General features: G+C 34.0%; 1 protein-coding gene across 49 annotated transcripts in view; it reads left to right on the forward strand.

The window, feature by feature from the left end:
- Positions 1 to 22592, forward strand: part of RIMS2 (regulating synaptic membrane exocytosis 2) — a 743118-nt gene that overhangs the window by 298745 nt on the left and 421781 nt on the right. For 18 of the 49 annotated variants that reach the window (XM_055116834.2, XM_055116843.2, XM_024929914.4 and 15 more), the window contains exon 1: positions 9817 to 10747. The exons of 22 other annotated variants lie outside the window; for them this stretch is intronic. In XM_055116834.2, the coding sequence (XP_054972809.2) occupies positions 10626 to 10747 (122 nt within the window). In that variant the 5' untranslated portion in view covers positions 9817 to 10625. Of the gene's footprint in view, positions 1 to 396; positions 439 to 9816; positions 10748 to 22592 lie in introns of those variants that run through there. 9 more of the 49 variants (XM_034966469.3, XM_055116819.2, XM_055116823.2 and 6 more) reach the window with 1 other exon arrangement.

A 22592-nucleotide genomic window follows, 5' to 3' on the forward strand; every position in this document is an offset into this window, starting at 1 on the left:
TTTGGGGTATTTATGGTTATATGTCCTCCTATGTGTTTCTTGTTAACTCCTGAATCTCCTCCATTCTGACTGCTAGGACTTGATATATCTGTTGACTCAAAAAGCATTGCTACAGCAAAACACATAATTATTCATGGATTTGATTAAAAATCAGAATCTCAACAGTTTTCCATGCTCTATAGGATGTGGCTACTGTTTCTTCCCCAGCTATTTGATTTCTCCCTGAATTGGCCTCTTGTGGTTCTTTGATTATGCCATAATCAGTGTCATCTCTTGATCTTTGTACATCTTTATATATGAGTATTCCATATCTGGAATACTCCTTTGTCCCGCTTTTGGCTTGGCCAATGCTTATCATTCCATGTTTCTCATCTTGAATCTATTTTTTTTTTTTAGGAAAACTTCCTCTGAACTTCTGAACTCCAAGATTATTTCAAGGTAACCTATTATTACAAGTTTTCTTAACATTTCTAATCTGAATTCTCAATAACACATATAATTTCTTAGTCTCTGTCTTCCCTGCTATATTACAGATAAAAACCCCTGTAAGGGCTGGATGGTGTCCTCCCTACTTCCCTTTTCCTTTTCTTTTTCTCTTCTTCCCTCCTCCCTCCACTCCTTTTTCTTTCTTTCCTGTGAGCTCTTTAGTACTTAGAAAAGTACCTATGATACTTTAGTCAGTATTTAAATACTTGTTGAGTGAATGAGTGAATTTTGAACAGTGATTTATTCTCCCAATACCTGCATAAAGCACAGTACCTTGAATTGCTGTAACCTTGAGATTCGTCACCTTTGGCTGAGGACTGGAATTCAGACTGAGGGCACCAACAAGTGGGGAGGCTCCATCCTCAAGTGGCTTTATAATCAGCACATATTACTGATGAGAGGATATGAGTAGACTTAGAGGACTGTGGAGGCATATTTGAAATGCCTGGGTACTTGTGCATTTATAGGAGGTCATTTAGCAGGAAGCTGACGTCCTGCTAAACACAGGTAGGGTAAAAAATCCAGGGAAATTTGAGATATTAGTCTTGATGTAATCCCTTTTGTAACTAAAGCATGATGAAGCAGAAGGCATTTGGGATTCAGCATAAAATTTTGAAGGAACTTTGTAAGTCAGATAATCTTAGCTTCTGCATAATTCAGTCTTCCTTTACACAAATCCCTTATGTCCTCTTCTTGAATACATTTAAGGGCAGCAAGGTAGAATCTAACAGCAATTGTTTGAGCCTTTGTCACAGGACTAATTCTAACCAGTTCACTCTTCAGTAGCTCTCCAAAGACTTCTGCCTATATGGGAATAGAAAAAAATGTTCCCATTAGAATCACCATTAATATTGCCTCTAAGCTGAGCCTCCTTAGAAGCAATTGTATTAGTTCTAGTGGCCTCCTGGGCTATGCTGACAAGGAAGGTGGGCAGGGAAAGATAAAAAAGAAAGAAAGGAGAAGGTAGGCAGTGGAAGAGAGTCAGCCAAGTACCTTCCAACTCACTGTTTCCCATTTACACTCAATCAGTGGCAAGCAGCTAGTCAGTACTTGCAGCATATTTAATTGAATGTATTATATAGCTGGCAATGACAATATATTCTATTTTATGAGAAGTGTTCTGTCATATGCAAGTTCTAGTGAAAACAAAGTACTTTAAACTTTATTGTTATACCTTTATGTAGATATTTTTTCTTCAGTATTGAACCTAATGATGTCCTTTAAAAATTTTTTATTGTAAATATTTAAGGTCTACAACATGATGTTTTGATATACATATAGATACTAAAAAGGTTACTTTACTCAAGCAAATTGACATATCCTAATGTTCTTAAAGCTTCTAAAGCACTTTTTTCTGACAGCCAATGTCAAAGTGAAACAAATATTTGTATTTATAGAATAGGTAGCCTTTGGGAGAAAAGATCCTTCACCGCCTTTTTTCATAGTATAATGAGTAGAGAGAGGAATTATATGAAAGAAAGGAATTATGAATGGGCACTCTTGGAGGCCAATGTTATTCCGTAATATTTCATTTGTTCACATATTTTGCTGAAACGCATTTATAGTTGTGCAAATGACTATTATTTCTAATATCTTATATAATAGCAATGTGCAGTCAATATTTGTTTCTCAAGGAATCTAGGTGTACTTGGAAGTTGCTAGATAGCAGAGGTGACTTGTAGAGGCAGTTTGCAAGTTTAGGTGTGAGTCCTTGAAGTCCCAGGGCTATAAACATTCCTTATATTGTGGCTGTTGGTGAATGTAACTATTGGAGATGGAGTTGAAGCTTATTCATGTTGATATAGCTCCCTGAAATTGTAATGTTGCTTTCAGTGGTTCTCTTGTTAGTTACCAAGGAAATATATACTTGGAACAAGCAGTCCTAACGCTAAAAGGATTTTCCAAATTTTTTTTTCAGGGATCTTGGGCCTCTTTCTTTTAATTGGTGGAATCTTCAGGTGTCACTCTGGACATTCTCATTGTGGAGCTTAAATCTAGGTTTGGTACTCTATAACTAACTCTTGTATTCAACAAGAAAGATATTTCTGCTGTTGCCAGCTTTTATTTTTATTTAATTAAATTAATTAATTTATTTTTGAGTTGGAGTCTCACTCTGTCACCCAGGCTGGAGTGCAGTGGCGTGATCTTGGCTCACTGCAACCTCTGCCTCCTGGGTTCAAGTGATTCTCCTGCCTCAGCCTCCCGAGTAGCTGGGATTACAGGCACCCGCCGCTACATCTGGCTAATTTTTTGCATTTTTAATAGAGACGGGGTTTCACCATGTTGGCCAGGCTGGTCTCGAACTCCTGGCCTCAGGTGATCCACCCACCTCGGCCTCCCAGAGTGCTAGGATTACAGGCGTGGGTCACCACACCCAGCTGTTGCGAGGTTTTAGGTGTGGGAACTGCTCTTGCAAAACCTGCTTTTGCACTGGATTATTAAAGCAACCTAGTAATACTTTTGAGAATAATGCCACTCAAACCAAAGCACAGTAGGATTAGCCCTTACACTTCTGGCTTAGAAAGAAGAGTGAGAGAGATCACAATTATGGTGTGGCTTCACACATTTGTGGTGGCTTCCACCATGCTTTCCCTTTCTTTTTTGAATTAGATGCCATAAACTGTTGTGTTATTAGTCTGTTCTGCAGCAATGGTCAGAATTATGGATAGATACAGGGTTTCAGTCCCTAAGAAATGCTATAAAATGTTTTTGTACATCAGAAAACAGCATGTTTTTTTCAGCTGGCCATCAACAAATTTTTAAAACTTATGAAAACTGATGTAACAATTCTGAACTGTTTTCTGATTTTTATCTCAAATTTTGTGAGTAGAAATGTACTCGTCATCTTTAGATTTGTAGTGTGCTTATTTAGCTCCAGGCTGTTCTTCCTTTCTTCCATTCCTGAATGTACTGTATGGTTCATCCTAAGTTGAAGCATAGGTCAAATTATTACCTTATTACCTTTTTTTTTGTTTTGTTTTGTTTTGTTGTTGTTGTTTTTGAGACAGAGTTTCACCCTTGTCCCCCTGGCTTGAGTGCAATGGCACGATCTTGGCTCACTGTGCAATCCCTGCACACTGTGCGATCTTGGTATATACCTCCGCCTCTTGGGTTCAAGCGATTCTCCTGCCTCAGCTTCCCGAGTAGCTGGGATTACAGGCGCGTACCACTACACCTGGCTAATTTTTGTATTTTTAGTAGAGGCGAGGTTTCATCATGTTGGCCAGGCTGGTCTCAAACTCCTGACCTCAGGTGATCCGCCTGCCTTGGCCTCCCAAAGTGTTGTGATAACAGGCATTAGCCACCATGCCAGGCCCAAATTACCTTTTTTGAATGCCTTCTTCTTCCTCCTTTTGTTAGGAATTCCATCATCTGCCTTTTATTTTTTGCTTATATGTTATCCCTGAGGTGAATTGTTCTATGATCCGTGCCTCAGGGAAATATAGAATACTTTACAGCAGAGTACTTTAATGTGCAAAATACATGAAGATACTGTTTTCAAAATGTTTGTTCTCTGGACTGTCTTTCTTATAGCCTTTAGATTTTTATCAGTCGGATGCTTCAAGTAGTCAGTAGAACAAGAATAATGCAATGGAAGAGAGAATGCAGTTGTTTCAATTATATAGATGGGACTACAGATATAAATTTTAAGAAAAGGAAGTATTCCTTTAGCATTTCAGGGATTTTTGTTATAGATGATACATATTGTGTATCTTATGATTTTAATGATTCATTAGCTTTGTTTAGTTATATGTTTATTTTCATGTATGGAATATTTTAATAGAAATGCTTTGGTACTCTTAAAAATGAAAACTAAACCTAGCCTGTAAAATCTAAGTATGTCATGAATTATCATGGCTTATCAGGTTAGAGGCTTGTGTTGTTATTAATTCAGACGAGCATAACTTTCCAATTTTGATTCTTTCATTTAATTTTTGAGTTTGTGTTAATTTTCTTAAGACATTTACCTTAGCCACTAGGCATTTATAAACCAAGATTCTTAAATAATTTTAAGAATTTACACTTCTTTTTTTCTTTCTTTCTTTCTTTATTATACTTTAAGTTCTAGGGTACATGTGCACAACGTGCAGGTTTGTTACACATGTATACATGTGCCATGTTGGTGTGCTGCACCCATTAACTCGTCATTTACATTAGGTGTATCTCCTAATGCTATCCCTCCTGCCTCTCCCACCCCACGACAGGCCCCAGTGTGTGATGTTCCCCCACCCTGTGTCCAAGTGTTCTCGTTGTTCAAGTCCCATCTATGAGTGGGAGCATGCAGTGTTTGGTTTTCTGTCCTTGCAATAGTTTGCTGAGAATGATGGTTTCCAGCTTCATCCATGTCCCTACAAAGGACATGAACTCATCCTTTTTATGGCTGCATAGTATTCCATGGTGTATATGTGCCATATTTTCTTAATCCAGTCTATCATTGTTGGACATTTGGGTTGGTTCCAGGTATTTGCTATTGTGAATAGTGCCGCAATAAATATATGTGTGCATGTGTCTTTATAGCAGCATGATTTATAATCCTTTGGGTGTATACCCAGTAATGGGATAAAAAAAGAAACATGCACTCGTATGTTCATTGCAGCACTACTAACAATAGTAAAGACATTGCATCAATCTAAATGCCCATCAATGGTAGACTGCATAAAAAAATGCGGTAAATATACGCCATGGAATACTATGCGCCATAAAAAAGAACAAGATTATGTTTTTTTGCAGGGACATGGATGGAGCTAGAGGTCATTATTCATAGCAAACTGATACAGGAACAGAAAACCAAATACTATATGTTCTCACTTATAAATGGGAGCTACATGATGAGAACACGTGGACACATAGAGGGGAACAACAGACACTGTGGCCCATTGGAGGGTGGAGGATAGGAGGAGGGAGAGGTACAGGAATAATAACTAATAAGTACTATGCGTGATATCTGGATGATGAAATAATCTGTACAACAAACCTCCATGACACAAATTTACCTATGTAACATACCTGCACATGTACCCCTAAACTTAAAATAAAAGTTAAAAAAACTAAAAAAAAAAACTTAAAAGAAAAGAATTTACACTTCAAATATTTTTGATGATGATGTAAAGAAGTTAGTGCTGAGTTTTGGTTGCTCTTGTCATTTGGATGTTTCATAGTACTAATTAAACAATTTGAATTATTACAGAATTTTAGGAACTTACTGTTTAAGAAGGAGAAGTCAGGCACAGTGGCCCACACCTGTAATCCTAGCACTTTGGGAGGCTGAGGAGGGAGGATTGATTGAGGCCAGGAGTTCAAGACTAGCCTGGGAAACATAGTGAGACCCCCTCCATCTCTACAAGAAAATCAAAAATTATTCAGGCATGATGGTGCACACCTATAGTCCTAGCTACATGGGAGGCTGAAGTGAGAGGATCAGTTGAACCCAGGAGTTCGGAGTTACACCCGGGTGACAGAGCAAGATTCTGTCTCAAAATATCTATATCTATATCTATACTGATATAGAAGGGGAGAAACCATTGCTAATGATATAGCTAATCACATGAAAACTAATAATCTACTATTTTATTTACTTGAGCATTGCTAAAGAAAAGTTCATGGGCCAACATTATACTTAATATGTGATGGTTAATGATTGTTATAATTTTAGAGCTCTCCACTGTTTGAAAATTAAATTTTGAGCTTTACTTGTGGCTAGTGTATCAAAAAGTATAAATGGAAAAAATTTGTCATGTTCTTACCCAGAGATAATCAATATTATCATTTTGGTTTGTATTGTTCCAGTGTGCTCTCAGATTTTGAACATTTAAAAACCTGAGATATACTACTAAATATTTCTCAAAATGTTGTACCAATGTACACTTCTACCAATAAACATGGTATGAGACTGTGCGTTTTTTGATCCTCTGGTCAATATTTTGCCAATTTAATAGGCAAAATACATTATCTTATTATTTTTATTTGCATTCTTTTGATTACTTTTAGATTGAACTTATTCAAGTGTTGATTAGTTTTTTAGATATTTTCTGTCACGAAATTGCCTTTGCTTCCAAAAGTTCCTTAACACTTCTTCTGTTAGAACTCTTATTATCACTGTCATTTCCAGTGAGACTCTAAAGATTCTAATAGAACATACATAGAGAAACCAATTGCCATCATCTATACCATTTGTAATAGTTAATGTCTCTCTGCTGGACTCAATGTAAATATGGAGCTGATCTTGCTTGGAAGTTCTTTTGAGTTTATCTAATTTTTCTGGAAAAGGATAATCATAAGCCCTACATCCTATCAGCACTAACAGATAGAAGGATAGAGACTTGGACAAAGAAAATATAAATATTTGTCAAATGAATAAGCGTGATAAATAAAAGATACATGAACATAATTGTTAGAATTCAGGTACCAGTAATTTGATTCCTTAAATAGTTCATACTGAGTTTACTTCCAAACACTGTATACTTTATAATTTATAAAATGCATTGATACACATGAGATTTTAATACAGTAATTTCCCTATGAGGTGATATAGCTTATTTTACATTTGGTAAAACCATAGCTCAGATACATAAAGTAAATATGCTGAGGTAATACAGCTAGTTTGGGTTGGAGTCAGTACTTAAAACCAGGCTGCCCGATGCCAAATACCATGTTCTTTCTGTTCTGACAGAAGTCTCCAATATTTATGTTACATGTGAACCTGCACTATATTGAAAATTTAAAACACACGTTATCTATAAACATTCTTTATAATATTCAGGATATCCATAACAAATTACAGAGTCCATTCAAAGCACAATGTTTTTGATTGCAAATATTGGTTACTCTTGTATTTATGACCCTTATAGAAGATGATGTGGCAGGCTAAAAATAAACAAGCAAATAAATAAATAAATAAAATAAACCCTGTAGAAACTGAGAACCAGATGAAGTCCTGTGGCGGTTTCCTATCCTGTCTATGTAAGTGATTGAAAAAGAATTAACTTTTTGATAACATGTAGGCATCCACTTATTCAACAAATGTTTAATGAACCGCCTACCCTGTACTAGGCACTATGCTAGATGAATGAGACAAGAATGCAGGACTTAACCTCATGGAATTGAGGGTGAAAGATATTAAACATTTTTTCAAGTAAATATATGGTCACACATATCAAATGTTGTGAAGAATAAGCACAGGGTATAATGAGAATGTATAATAGGGGACCTAATTTAGGTCAGACAAAGTCTTTCTAAAGGAGGGACATTTGAAACCTTAAGGATGAGTAGGGGCAGGTGAAAGGGTGGTAATGGAGAGGGAAGGTGGAAGAGATCATTTCTGGGATACTGAGGGAACTAGAAGAAAGCTGCTCACTAGCATGGGTGTAGTATAGTGAGAGCTGGAAAAATACGTCTCTGAGGAAGGCAGTTGATGTATCATTGACTCTTTCAAATGAGTCATTTTTAAGTCTCATTCTAGTGTTTCCATTACTTAGACCACTTCGATGCTTTTTCTATGACTTAGTCTTCATATCCAATTTTGAAATATAAAAGAAACCTTTTTAACAGTAAATGTTGATTTGCAGTATAATCACCTTCTTACTTAGTAGACTTGTTTCTAAAGGGGTTCTGATTATTTATAAAAATTAAATCTATTTAAAAGGGGAAAATTTACATTTTTTCCCATCACAGATAGTATGAGCTGTGAAATTGACTTGAAAATAAGAAATTTAAAAATGTTTGTTTACACTTGTAGAAATTGACCTTTCAAAGGTGTGAAAAATCAACTCATAATCAGAGGCTTAAAAATTAAAGCACCTCAGGTTGCTTCTGCTTGAGGTAAATGGAAGAAGCCCATTTAAAGTTACTTGCGAGTTAAAACATTTGAGATATTTGCTCTAACTAAAATACCCTTGATTAGGCCACTGGCAGGTAGTTTTCCTATTCATCTATTGAAATTGGCCATTTTACAATAGGTGTGCATTTGTGTGTGTGTGTGCATGTGCACATGTATGCACATATGTAAAAAATAGAATCACAGGGAAGGAACATAGAAAATGGAGTCCAAAGCAAAGACAAAAGCAACAGGAAAATCAAAATATTTTTTCTATCTTTTATAAATTGTGTGATGTTTAATTCAATACAGCTTCAGGCCAGGCGCAGTGGCTCACGCCTGTAATCCCAGCACTTTGGGAGGCCAGGCTGGGTGGATCACTTGCGGTCAGGAGTTTGAGACCAGCCTGGCCAGTATGATGAAACCCTGTCTCCACTAAAAATACAAAATTAGCTGGGTGTGGTGGCACACTTCTGTAATCCCAGCTACTCAGGAGGCTGAGGCAGAATTGCTTGAACCTGGGAGGCAGACGTTGCAGTGAGCACCACTGCACTTCAGCCTGGGTGACAATGAGTGAGACTCTGTCTCCAAAAAAATAAATAATTAATTAATTTAAAAATAAATAAATAAAGCATCAGTTTCTTTTCATCCATAAAATGATGGTGGCATTAGCACATACAATGTTTTCTGGATATTAAAAAATAAATTTAGAAGTGCTTTATAAACTAAAAATACTTTATGATTTTTAGGTATGTATGTGTGTTTGACAAATAGATTGGTGTATACCTATAAAAATCTGAAATAATAAATAATAGTGAAATAATAAAATAAAATAATAAACTGAAATAAAATGGGGGCACTCTTAGTTGAGAAGAAACCCATAATTGAACATCTTATTTTAAAAAATGGTTGTTTAAAAATTTATATTATTACATGTTTAATTTGTGTTGTTCTTTTGTGACATGATTATGCCAAAAAAGAATTCATAGCTTTTAAAAACTTAATGTATTTAAATGTCTATTTGTTGATAGTGTATGGAAAGGGATAAAAGGGCAAAGAGTTAAGGTAAAAAGGGCAAAAAGGGCTGGATCTATTAAAGAAATGTCAAAGGTTAGGAGCTATTAAAAGTCAATGAAAATACTAAGCATCTCTGCAAGTGAGTTAATATTTAAAATTTGGTTTACACACTAGTTTTAGAGATCTGTTATGGAAAGATGGATGTACTTGGATATAGAATAACCTAAATGTTTATCAGAAACAGAATTATTCACTGAGAATAGATGATGATGGGGTGGCTTTCCAAGACCATAGGAGCCTTCAGGAAACATTTTCTTCTACAAAATGCTATGACCACCATTATTGAAATAAATTAGTAATAATTGATAAAGTGTCTCTGGCCTTGACTGTAGGGTTTTTCCTCCACCTGGATTTGGAGGGAAGTTTTAATTTAATGTGTGGTGTTTAGGTGAATTTTAATTGAAAAGCTATAATGTTTTTCTAAAATTATGTGAATAACCATGTAGTCACTATGTATATAGCCTTTAGAAAAGACCAGATTCAACATTATCCACTTTTCTTTAAAAATAAATAAATGGAGAAATTTTAAAATAAGAAATTAAAACGCCTAAGTACATGTTTTCCAAATGTACTTCTCTTAGAAATATGGCATTTTAAATGCAGATGATAAATGCTCTATTGTTGATCATATTTTTATTGCTTCATGACATCAAAAGAAGAATATACCACTTATTTTTAGAGTGTTCTGGTCCTTTGCAGCAGCTTGCACATTGAAGAGATATATGCTGTTGCTGGAGTTGTTTTTCAGGAAAAGAGAAAAGGGTTGGGGAAATGCATAATTTCTCTTACTCTTACCCAGTAGTAGCATTGAGAAGATACCTTGTCCCCATTTTTATTACTTCTGATATTTTATTGCTGGCAGCCAGATGTGCTAAAACTCCTGATGACAGCATCTATTCATTGCATGTTTTTAATAGGCTTAGAGAAATATGAGTAGAGTACATGAAAGCAGCTCAGCTTCACACTTCAGCTGGGAATGCCCAAAAAGCTTACTGCTGTTTAGAATTCTTGCTACAGTCAGGAGAAAGCCGAAAGCTGCACGGGTACTGAATCTTCTACGACTGAATTAGAAGAATAATGACTGTACAATTAACTATCAACCTCTGTTCATTTAAGCACAGTTTTTACAGAGCTCAGGAGAAATATGGAACTTGATTGGCGTGTTTTTATTTGATGGTGTCAGCAAATAGATGATTTTAAAGACAGGTGGTAGGGAAAAATAAGAGAAGGGGAAAAAAAAAGAAAGAAAATGCAATTTGAGACATTGCGCCAGGTCTGCAATTCTGTTTTATCTCATTTTCATGGGGTTTTTTCATCCCCACCAAATATCTTACAAAATGAGCTTTTTGGACAAACACTGAACAATGCAAGGTGAGTAGAGCCAAACTGTATTTTCTTTTAATATTGTTATTTTCAGAATAATCTTATATGCCAGTAAAAATTGTTTTGTATTGAAGTGCTAGTGTTATAAAGGTGTTATCTGTTTACTGTAAATATAAAATTTTATATAGCATTCTTAATTTGATTTTAAGAAGGAAAATAAGCTTACTTCAAGCAGAAAAAGCATCTTAAATTTAACTAGCTTGACCTCTGAAACGTAATACAGATATCAGGCTGTTTCATTATTTTGTTTTCTAGATACATAAAATAACTTAAAAATGCCTGATAGATGTTTTCTTTGTGATCATGGCAGTGATTACATTGCATATATAAGGATGGGGCTATATAATCATATGTGATTTGTTTGAAAATGTGAATTAGCAATCGTACATGTTCCTGTAAAACATGTGGAAATGTTTTCTAGGTTTAAGACATTTCTCTATGCTGGGTAGCTCAATAATCACTTTTAAACAAGATATATTGTGGAACTGCGAATAATGCTTTGCATTAGGTCAGCTAATTTGGCAGGATTCTTTGTTATAAATTCCTATTGCTTTTCCAACCTGATCATTTTTCTATGGTGAAGGCTGTTAAATTATGAACATATCTCTCAGATGGTTTCTCTGGCTTACACTAAAAGATATTCTATTAAAGAATGTTTTTGGAATGCAGTTTTATCATCCAGTTCTTTCCTCATTTAAGTTGTTTGGCTTTTGAGAATTTCTCATGTTACATGCTTAGTAAAAAAAAGACCCCATTTAACTAAATATATGTGGAGAAGACTGAGAAAGAAATTCTGTGAACATGGCAATGCACTGAAACCTTCTGGAAACCGATGGGGAACTAATAGTGCATAAAATATTGAATGGTTTTACTTGTCTCTTCTTCTTAGTATCTCTGAACAATGTGAGGCATCCTATTTTGGAGATTAAAAAAATACCGGTTATACAATATGTATTTTAATTTAGCAAGTGAAAAGAAGGCTTTTAAAATTTGTTGGCATTTAAAATGTTTACTGATGATAAATATATTTATAACCTTTACTTTGAATATGGGATAACATATCTATTTCTTATAAAATTTCACTTTCTTTCCTCAATCCAGTTCTGTTCAATAAACTGATTGGATTTTGTTTATATTTTATCTTGAGACAAATTAAAAACATCAAACAGTATATGAAATGTTAGGATATTCTAAATTGGATATCTGTATTTTAAGATGCTGTTTTCCTTTTTTAAAGTAATACATCACTTTAGTGTCTATAATTTATCATAAAAATATGTATTTTATGTTATATTTAAATTAAAAAGCAAGTATTGCTTTCTAAAAATTTCCATGACCTGAAGCTACCAGAGTTTTAGGATTTGTACTCATCCTTTATAAACCTTTTCCTTGTTTTAGTTCCATCTTTTTTTTTAATGCCAAGAATTTGTGTGTCAATTTATTAATATTAGGGTTTAGGTATAGAAATTATGCTATTAACAGCATAGTAAGGAATTGGTTTTAAAGTATTAATTAAAAAATCTGAAAATAACTATTTTTTGAGGGAATTGTGTGCATCCCTATCACTGTGTACTTGCTTTGGCTTCAAGTTTCTTTTATTGTTGGCATGCCTATAATTTCAGTAAGAGCCTTTAAGGCTCTCATTAAAATCTGGACTTTTATGCTGCTGCTCTTAAACATAAGATTATGAAGTTTTTAATGCTTCTATACGACCAGTATGGTTTAACTTATATTGATTATTATCTAAAACTATCCCAAACTACCAATTACTCAATAAATAATTTATCTTGCTTTAGGGGAAAAAATCTCGGCCTTTATATGTTCTTATTAGTCTTTAAAAATCATTTGCCCTTATACCACAAATACATCTATGCATCTTCATAAATGTCCCATCAGCTACTTGATTTACTTTTAAGATCAATCAAAAAGTTCTGCAAATAGTTATTGTTTTAGAAGTATGATGAGTGAAAAAATAAGTATATGAATTTTATGCTTCCACATATTTTAATTTTTTGGTTATTTTTTGTGTTCACTTTAGATACAAGGGTCTTTTAAACCTTTTATTCTGCTTATACTCTTTTAAACAATATAAATGCCTATGCATCCTGCATAGGTATTAACATTTTAGTTAACACTAAAGTGGAAAGTAAAGACTTTCCACTTTAGTATAGACTAAAAAATTATTCTTGAAGAAAAAAATCATGGAAGAAGAATGGCCTGAATATGTCATCAAAAGATCTCATATGCAAGAATTTAGATTTTTTTTCTGAATAATGGACCTTTCAATTAGACATCTATGATCTTCTTAAGCATCAATTATATAACTATCACCTCTGGAAAGAACAGTTTTGGTTATTAGTACATGAATAGTAATCATTTAATTGTTTGGACTAGTTGACATGGAATATTCAATATTTGTATTGTGACATTAACAATGATCTTTAAATTGATAGAAAAAAAGCCATCAATTTGGACAATTAGATATTTTATTCTGAATTGCTTTCTAGTAGGGATTACTAGAATAGTACTATGCATCATTTGTAGACAATGTATTATTAAAAGGGCACCTTTTCAAGTAGTTTTTATACTAAGACTTTTGTTCGGTAACTAATCTTATCCCCAAATCTGCAACTCAACTTTCATTAGGATTTTAGATGGTGAGGCAGTTGACTTCTGTGACATATTAGCAATAAAACATTAAAGGATGAAAATCTTCCATAACAACTGCTCCAGAAACATTTCCAAGTTCAACTTGTTAAAGGAGGAAAGATTTTTAAACCAACCAATAATACTGTATGTGTCATAAGTCCCCAAAGTGGAGATTAATATAGATTCTTAAGTGAATTAATTAACTAATGATTAAATGAAATTTATCTATGAGTAATAATTATTAAAATATTTTAGACTAACTTTTTGTTGGAAACCATATAGCACAAACCTTATTTTCATACTGAAAGTGTTTAGCTTATTCTCTTATTGTATGGTTCTTGAGTACCATTTTAGTGCATGAAGCAGGATTCTCTGTTCTTTTACAGCTAAAATGAAACAACTGGACGTCTAGCAAAAAGAAAACATGTGTCTGCATCCTGCATAAACTCACTTGACTCACTTGATAGGTTTTGATGAAATGCCACTTTAGTTTAATTTTTTGTTATCAAGTTTTCTCATTGTAAACTCTCAAGTGAACTTATTTAATCAGGACACAAAGATAAATGCTTTTGTCATTAGTAAAAAAATCAAGTACTGAGTTCAATATGAAATCTAATTTTTGTGAGCTTGTCTTTGGAAGCAAACATAAATATTGAGACGCTAGAAGATATATTTTTTAGCATTGTTCACTGCATTGAGTTATCAGTTGCTTTGGGCAATATTCAAATAAACATGCTAATGATGGCTATCTTTTGTGATAAAATTGATCCTCTGAGTTTTTCCAGTTGCTAATTTTTAGCCATCTTTTTTATACAACGAAGAGATCTGTATTTTCCTCTAGATATAATTATTTTTTTGCCACTGAATGTGTGACAGTGAATTTGCTGTGACTTCTGGCCACACAGAGGCATAATAAAACTGGAATTTATTTAGAGTAGATATTAAAAACAGTCTTTCTCTCCGTATACGTACAATGAGATATGCAGACTTTCATATTTAAAAGTAAGAAAAGAAAAAATATTAGTAGACAGAAGAATATTTGGATTTTTTTTTCAATTGCAGGTAAGATAACCATACGATCCACTTTGTCTGGAGTACTCCCAGTTTATGCCTGCAGTCATCCAGTGATTATTATTAGTACTATTCTCTCTAAATAGTGTTGTGATTTGAAAATAAATTACAGGGCTACTCTAATTATAAAAGTGAAATGTAAAACTTAAATTCACTTAGTTTAAGTGGATTCTTTTCCTTTGAAACATTGCCACTGTTCTAAAACATTAATATTTTAAGTAAAATCTGACTTGCTAAATAAATGTTTATTTAGTATTATTTTTGGTCAGAAATTCTTAGTTTTTCCTGTAGCATTTATTATTGCTTTGGTTTGTAATCAAACCAGTAATTTGTGTTCAGGAATTTTGGCACAGATAATGATTCTTCATTATGGTACGTTAATGACTACTTTGACATTGAAAGAACAGCATGCTTACTTTTCATAGTTCTCAGGGTGCAATCTACACAGTGTGCATTGTTTGGACTTGGTATGATTCCAGCACAGTTGATTTTTCATATTGCATGAAAAGTCTGTGTTATGAGGTATAAAGCATCCAGTCATCTAATATACACATTTTATGTACATATATATATACTTTATTGAACATGCATAATTGTTATTATAAAATATTTTTATAACTATAACATTATTCATTATAGGCATAAAAGCTTATAACACAATTAATTATCTATTTAGATTTCTAATCAAAATGGCTTTTGATTTAGATATGTGTGTCATTAGTATTTTCACTAGAATATTTACTGTGGACCTTAGCAATATACTACAATTATTAGTATACGTCCTTAATCTGACACTGATCTACAGTCTTTAAGCATTTTCTTTATTGAAAGAAGTTTTATAAAGCTTCTGCTTTTGGTGATGACTGACAGGTAAATGTTAACTATAGTTTTAAATTATCAACTTCTGTATGATCATAAAGGATTTTAAAAGTTGAAAATAATTACTAGTAAACTTCTTTAATTCTGGCACTACTCACTAAATAGTAAAATGAATTCATTTCATATGGGCTATAGGCTTTCTTCCTATCCATGTATGAATTACTCACAAAAAATTCATGGCCCCAACAAAAGAATTCCTAGGACTCATCCACAATTTTAGTTTTGCTTTCAAATTTGAGAAATTGTAAGTATTTTAGAAAAATGTGTGAACATTTCTTATAGGGAAAAATGGAAAAACCCATTGCACGTTAAAAATTATAGTATCTTAAAATATGAGGGCTCTTTATTTTGCCTAGTGTGTTTTAAACTATGCTTTCTGTTTTGGGCAGAGAACGCTTTCAAGGTCTAACTCAATATGCAAAGCAGATAGAAGTAGAGCAGCTCTGGTATAGAAAGTGGGACATGGGACCCATGTTTGGTTCTAAGAAACACATTTGGAGACTTTTTTATTCTACTGCTGTCATTTTACTCTTGAACAAACTAAAGTCCAGCTGCTTACTTAAACTCAGGACTTACGGTTACTCATGTGGCTTTAAACTTTTCATTTCATCATAAGTCCTTTGAAATGTGAGACATAGAGTTAATGGAAAATGATAAGGAAAACTGCTGCTTTTAAGTAAGGATTTATTTGTGCCTGACTTTTCTGCTACACATTGTAGCTTTATGTTGGGTAGTACTGAACATAGAAGTCGTGCTCATATCTAGGGTCTGCTGCTTACTGGCTATGTGTTACTGGTAAAGTTGCTGTCCTATGAGCTCCTTGAATTAGGGACTACATATTTATTAATCTCTGAATTCCCACAGTTATATTCTTCACACTCCTTGCCAGTCAATACCCACTCCCCTCAGCCTCCAGAACCAACTGTTGTACTGCTTCCCCACCTAGTGTAGATTAGTTTTGCTTGTTCTAAAACTTCACATAATGAAATTTTATAGAAGGTAATCTTTTTTTGATAAGGCATTTTACTCAGCATAATTTTATTTATTTGTTTGTTTTTATTTTTATTTTTTGATGTTGTCTCTCTCTGTCACCCAGGCTGGAGTGCAGTGGCGTGATCTCGGCTCATTACAACCTCCCCCAAGCTCAAGTGATCCTCCCACTTCAGCCTTCTGAGAAGCTAGGACCACAGGCATGTGCCACAATGGCTAGCTAATTTTTTTGTTGTTGTTGTTAGAGATGGGGTTTCGCCATGTTGTCCAGGCTGGTCTCAAGCTCCTGAGCTCAGGCGATCCACCTGCCTCACCTTCCAAAGTGCAGGGATTACAGACATGAGCCACTGCTCCCGGCCTACTCAACATAGTTTTAAAACATTCATCCATATTGTGGCATGTGTGAGTAGTTTTTTCCTGTTCATTGCTGAATAATATTTCTTTTTATGAATATGAATATACCATACTTTCACGTAAGTCTTTTTGTGGCCATATATTTTTATTTCTCTTAGGTAAATAACTAAAAGAGAAATTTGTGGATCATAGTGTGGGTGTATGTTTAATTTTATAATGCCACATCATTTTTAAAAGCACATTTAAATGATACTTATCTACAGTTTTTAAGTATTTTCTTTATTGAAAGAAGTTTTAAACTCCCACCAACAGTGATTGAAGATTTTGGTGATGCCATATGCTTTCCAACATTTGGTGATATAGGTTTTTAATTTTTGTCATTCTGGTAAGTTTATAGTGGCATCCTCTTATGATAATTTTATTATATTTGCCTCATGACTAACAACTACAAGAACTTTTTCATACTGTTGTTGGCTATTTGTGTATCCTCCTTTGTAAAGTGTCCAATATTTTTAAAATTAGGTTGTGTTTTTATTAAATTCACTAGTAAGTGAATTTATATATATAAAGTGTATGTTTTCTCCCATTCTGTGGTTTGCCTGTTTATTTTCTTAACAATGCCTTTTGATGAGTAGAAGTTTTAATTCTGATAAAATGTAATTTACTAATTGTCTTCCATTGTGGTTTTTATTTTCTGTTTGCACTCTAAAAATCCTTGTTAACCCCTAAGTCAGGCAACTATCTTTTTTTTTTTCCTTCCAGAAGCTTGAGTTTTAGCTTTTTGGTTCACATATATGATCCATCATAAATTAATTTTTGTGAATATAGTGTGAGGTAGGGGTCAAGATTAATATTTTTTCCGTTTGGTTATCCAGTTATTTCATTACCATTTGCTGAAAAGGCTTAAAGGTTTCTATTCCTCATTGGATGGATTTATCACATTTGTAGAAAATTGAATAGTTGTATAAGCATGGTTCTATTTCTGATCTGTGCAATACGCCAGTCTTACTTTATAGTAATTTTGATGTCAGGCAGTGTAAATCCTCCACCTTTGTTCTTTTTGTCCAATAGGTTATATAGTCCAGGTCTTCTGCATATATATATTTCAAATATATATATATGTATATATTATATACATATATATACTCTCTGTCACCCAGTGGTGTGATCATAGCTGACTGCAGCCTCCAACTCCTGGACTCAAGTGATCCTTCTTCCTCAGCCTCCCAGTAGCTAGAACTATTTTTGTAGAGTTTTGTAGAGACAAAACTTTTTTTTTTTTTGTCTTGCTATATTGTCTAGGATGTTCTGGAACTCCTGGCTTCAGGCTATCTGCTATACTTCTGCCTTGGCCTCCCGAAGCACTGGGATTACAGGCATGAGCCACTATGCCCAGCCTCATATATTTTTTATAATCACTTTGTTAATTTTGATTTGAAAAGTTTGCTGGGATTAAATCTTGGATTGCAATGTATTTTTGTAGATTGATTTGGGAAGAAATAACATCTTAACATTGAGTCTTCCAATGGTGTATCTCTTCATTTATTTAGGTCTCCTTAAATTTATCCAAACAGTGTTTTATAGTTTTTAGAGTAGAGATCTTGTATGACTTTGTGAAAATTTCCGTATTTTAAGTTTTTTATCTCATTATAAATGGAATTCTTTTAAAAATTTCAATATCGAGTTGTTTGCTGCTAGTATATTAAAATCTAACTTATTTTTAATATTAACCTTTTATCTTTTAACCTTTTCACATTCACTTACTAGTTCTAATAGTTGCTTTGTAGATTTGTTATGCTATTCTGTGTAAGCAATCATGTCATTTGCAGAGACAGTTTTATTTCTTTTCCAGTATTTATGCTTTTTATTTCTTTTTATTGCCTTATTATAATGCATAAAACCAACAGTATGTCAAACAGAAGTTGTGAGAGTCTCTTTGTTAAATAATAGTTTTTAAAAAATAATCACGAATGGGTCGGGCGCAGTGGCTCACGCCTGTGATCCCAGCACTTTGAGAGGCTGAGGCAGGCAGATCACGAGGTCAGGAGTTCGAGTCCAGCCTGACCAACATGGTGAAACTCTGTCTCTACTAAAAATACAAGAATTAGCTGGGCGTGGCCGTGTGTGTCTGTAATCCCTGCTACTCAAGAGGCTGAGGCAGGAGAATCGCTTGAACCCGGGAGGCAGAGGTTGCAGTGAGCTGAGATCGTGCCACTGTACTCCACCAGCCTGGGTGACAAGAGCGAGACTTTATCTCAAAAAATAAAAAAAAGAAGGTGCAACAGTAGATAACTAACCAGATAGAAGACACTCCATCTCAAAAAAAAAAAAGGTGTGCATTTTGTGAAGTGCTTTTTCTTCAGTAATTGAAATTATTTTGTAATTCTTATTCCTGATTCCATAATAATGCTAATTTTATTAGTTTAGCTTTTGAATATTAAACCAACTTTGCATTTCTGGGTTAAATACCACCTCATGGGATACTTACAATTTTATATATTGCTGGTGTAGATTTTCTGTGATTTTGATAAGGTTTTTTTTGCATCTATGTTCATGAGAGATTTTAGTTTTTCTTAAGTTGAAATGTCTATGACAGGTTTGGGCATTAGGGTTATTCTGACCTCATGAAATGAGTTTCGCATTTACTTTTTCTCTATTGGATGAACAGTTGGTATCAAGATTGGTGTTATTTATCCCTTAAATATTTGATAGAATTCACCAGCAGAACCATCCGGACTTAAAGTTTTCTCTGTCTGAAAATCTTGATTAAGTATTCAATTTCTTTGGCTATATGTATGTCTTCTTTTGAGATGTGTCTGCTTATGTGCTTTGCCTATGTTTTAATGGGGTTTTGGGTTTTTGCTTGTTAATTTGTTTACGTTCCTTATAGATTCTGGATATTAGACCTTTGTCAAATACATAGTTTATAAATATTTTCTCCCATTCTGTAGGTGTCTGTTGATAATTTCTTTTGCTGTGCAGTGGCTCTTTAGTTTAATTAGGTCCCATTTGTCAATTTTTGGTTTTGTTGCAATTGCTTTTGGAGCCTTTATGTCATGAAATCTTTGTCAGGTCCTAGTCCAGAATGGTATTTCCTATTTTTTTTTATAGTCTTGGGTTTTACATTTACGTCTTTAATCCATCTTAAGTTGATTTTTGTAGGTGGTGAAAGGAAGGGGTCCAGATTCAATCTTCTGCATATGGCTAGCCAGTTATATCAGCATTATTTATTGAATAGGGAGTCCCCTTTCCCCATTGCTTTCTTTGTCAACTTTGTTGAAGATCAGATGGTTGTAGTTGTGTGAGTTTACTTCTGGGTTCTGTAATCTGTTCTGTTGGACTTTATATCTATTTTTGTACCAGTACCATGTTGTTTGGTTTACTGTAGTCTTGTAGTATAGTTCAAAGTTGGATACTGTGATGGTGCCTCTAGCTTTGTTCTTTTTGCTAAGGATTGCTTTGGCTATTTGGGCTCTTTTTTGGTTCTATGTGAATTTAATAATAGGTTTTTTGGTTTTTTTTTTGCTAATTTGGTGCAAAATACTGTTGGTAGTTTAAAAAATGTTCAATAGCTCTAATCATTAGAGAAATGCAAAGCAAAACCAGAATGAGATACCATCTCACGCCAGTCAGAATGGCTATTATTAAAAAGTCAACAATAGCAGATGCTGGCAAGGTTGTGAAGAAAAGAGAATGTTTATACACTGTTGTTGGGAACATAAATTTGTTGAGCCACTGTGGAAAGCAGTCTGGAGATTTCTCAACCCAGCAATCCCATTACTGGGTATATACCCAAAGGAATATAATTGTTCTACCATAAAGGCACCTGCATGCATATGTTAATTGCAGCACTATTCGCAATAGAAAAAGCATAGAATCAATGTAGATGTCCATCAATAATGGACTGGATGAAGAAAATATACACATACATCATGAAATATACCGCCATAGAAAGTATGACATTATCTCCTTTGCAGCAACATAGATCGAGTTGGAGGCCATTATCCTAACCAATTTGATGCAGGAACACAAAACCAAATACCGCATGTTCTCACTTACAAGTGGGAGCTAAGCTTGAATACACATGGACACAAAGAAGGGAAGATTAGACACTGGGGCCTACTTGAGGATGGAGGGTAGGAGGAGAGTGAGCATGGAAAAACTACCTATCAGGTACTATGCTCATTACATGGGTGATGAAATAGTCTACATGCCAGATCCCCAAGTTTACTCATGTAACAAACCTGCACATGTACCCCCAAACCTAAAATAAAAATTGGAAAGAGAAAGATAATAACACTATGATGATGAAAAATAATACAAATTTTAAAAAGAATTCAATTTCTTTAAGATAAATAGGATTGATGAGGTTTTATGTTCAATCTTTCTCAATATGGTCAGTTACGTTTTTCAGTAAATTTAATATTTTTATTTAAGTTGACTAATTTGTTGTTATAAATTTCATATTTCTTTATTATCTTGTTAATATCTATGGATCTAATAGTGATGACTCTTATTTTATTCTGATATTGTTATTTTGTGATGTGTGATCTTTCTCTCATTTGCCTATTAGTTTACCTAGGAGTGTATCATCTTTTTTCTTTTGATTTTGTTACTTTTCTGTCTTGTTTGTCTACCATTTCAATGATTACTGTTCCTGTCTTAATTAGTCCTTTTCTTCTACTTATTATGGATTTAATTTCCTCTTCTTTTTAAAGCTTTGGAAGGTGGAACTGTATGATTTCTTCTGATTCATTGATTATTTTAAATTGTGGTCATTTCTAAACATTTAATTTAAAAATAAAATATCTTATTATTTTTTATGATGACATTTTATTCTGGTGAGAGAAATATCTTATTATTTTTTATGATGACATTTTATTCTAGTGAGAGAACATACCTGTATAATCTCAATCAGTTTAAATTTATTAGGATTTGTTCTACTGCCCACTGTGAGGACTATCTTGAACATTCCACATGTATTTGAAAGGAATGTGTATTCTGTACTTGCTGGATGTTGTGGTCTATAAATGTCAATTATGTCATGATGTTTAATAGTGTTGTTCAGATCTTCTGTCTCAGTGATTTTTTATCCTATTTTTTCTCTCAATTGCTGAGAGACATGTTAAAAATTTTAACTGTGATTATAGAATTTATTGTCTTTTTAATTCTGTCAGCTTTTGCTCTATGTGCCTTAAAGCTCTGTTACTGGATATCTACACGTTTGTGATTTTTATATTTTCTTTTCTTGAGACAGGGTCTTGCTCTGTTGCTCAGGCTGCAGTGCAGTAGTGCAGCCTTGGCTCACCACAGCCTCATCTTCCCATGCTCAAGCAATCCTCCCACCTCAGCCTCCTGAGTAGCTGGGTCTCAGGTGCAAGCCACCGCACCTGGCTAATTTTGTTTATTTTTTGTAGAGATGAGGTCTCACTGTGTTTCCCAGTCTGGTCTCGAACTCCTGAGCTCAAGTGATCTTCCTGCCTTGGCCTCCCAAAGTACTGGGATTACAGGCATCAGCCATCGTGCCTGGATTATGTTTTCTTGATTAATTGACATTATAGGAAAAGCTTTGTGAAATGTTTCTCTTTTCCTTGGTATTACTGTTTGTGTATAAGTCTTATTAATATTAATGTTTTTTGTACTTGTTCTGTGTTTATTCTTGGTTTACAGCATTTACTCCCCCTTCCAAATATGAACAGTCAATGATTTTTTAAAAGACACATACCAAAGTAAAGAGAAAAGGGGTGAGAAGCCTCATCTTTGACCTGAAAGAGGGCTTTTCTTTTCTTTCTGTGTGGCTAATAACACACAGTGTCAGGAAACACTCATTGGAGAAAAACCAGTCTCAGAGTGACTCGAGGTCAGTGGTCCTTTCTACTTGTGTAACTGA

The sequence above is a fragment of the Pan paniscus genome, chromosome 7 (assembly GCF_029289425.2).
Source record: "Pan paniscus chromosome 7, NHGRI_mPanPan1-v2.0_pri, whole genome shotgun sequence".
Lineage (NCBI taxonomy): Eukaryota > Metazoa > Chordata > Mammalia > Primates > Hominidae > Pan > Pan paniscus.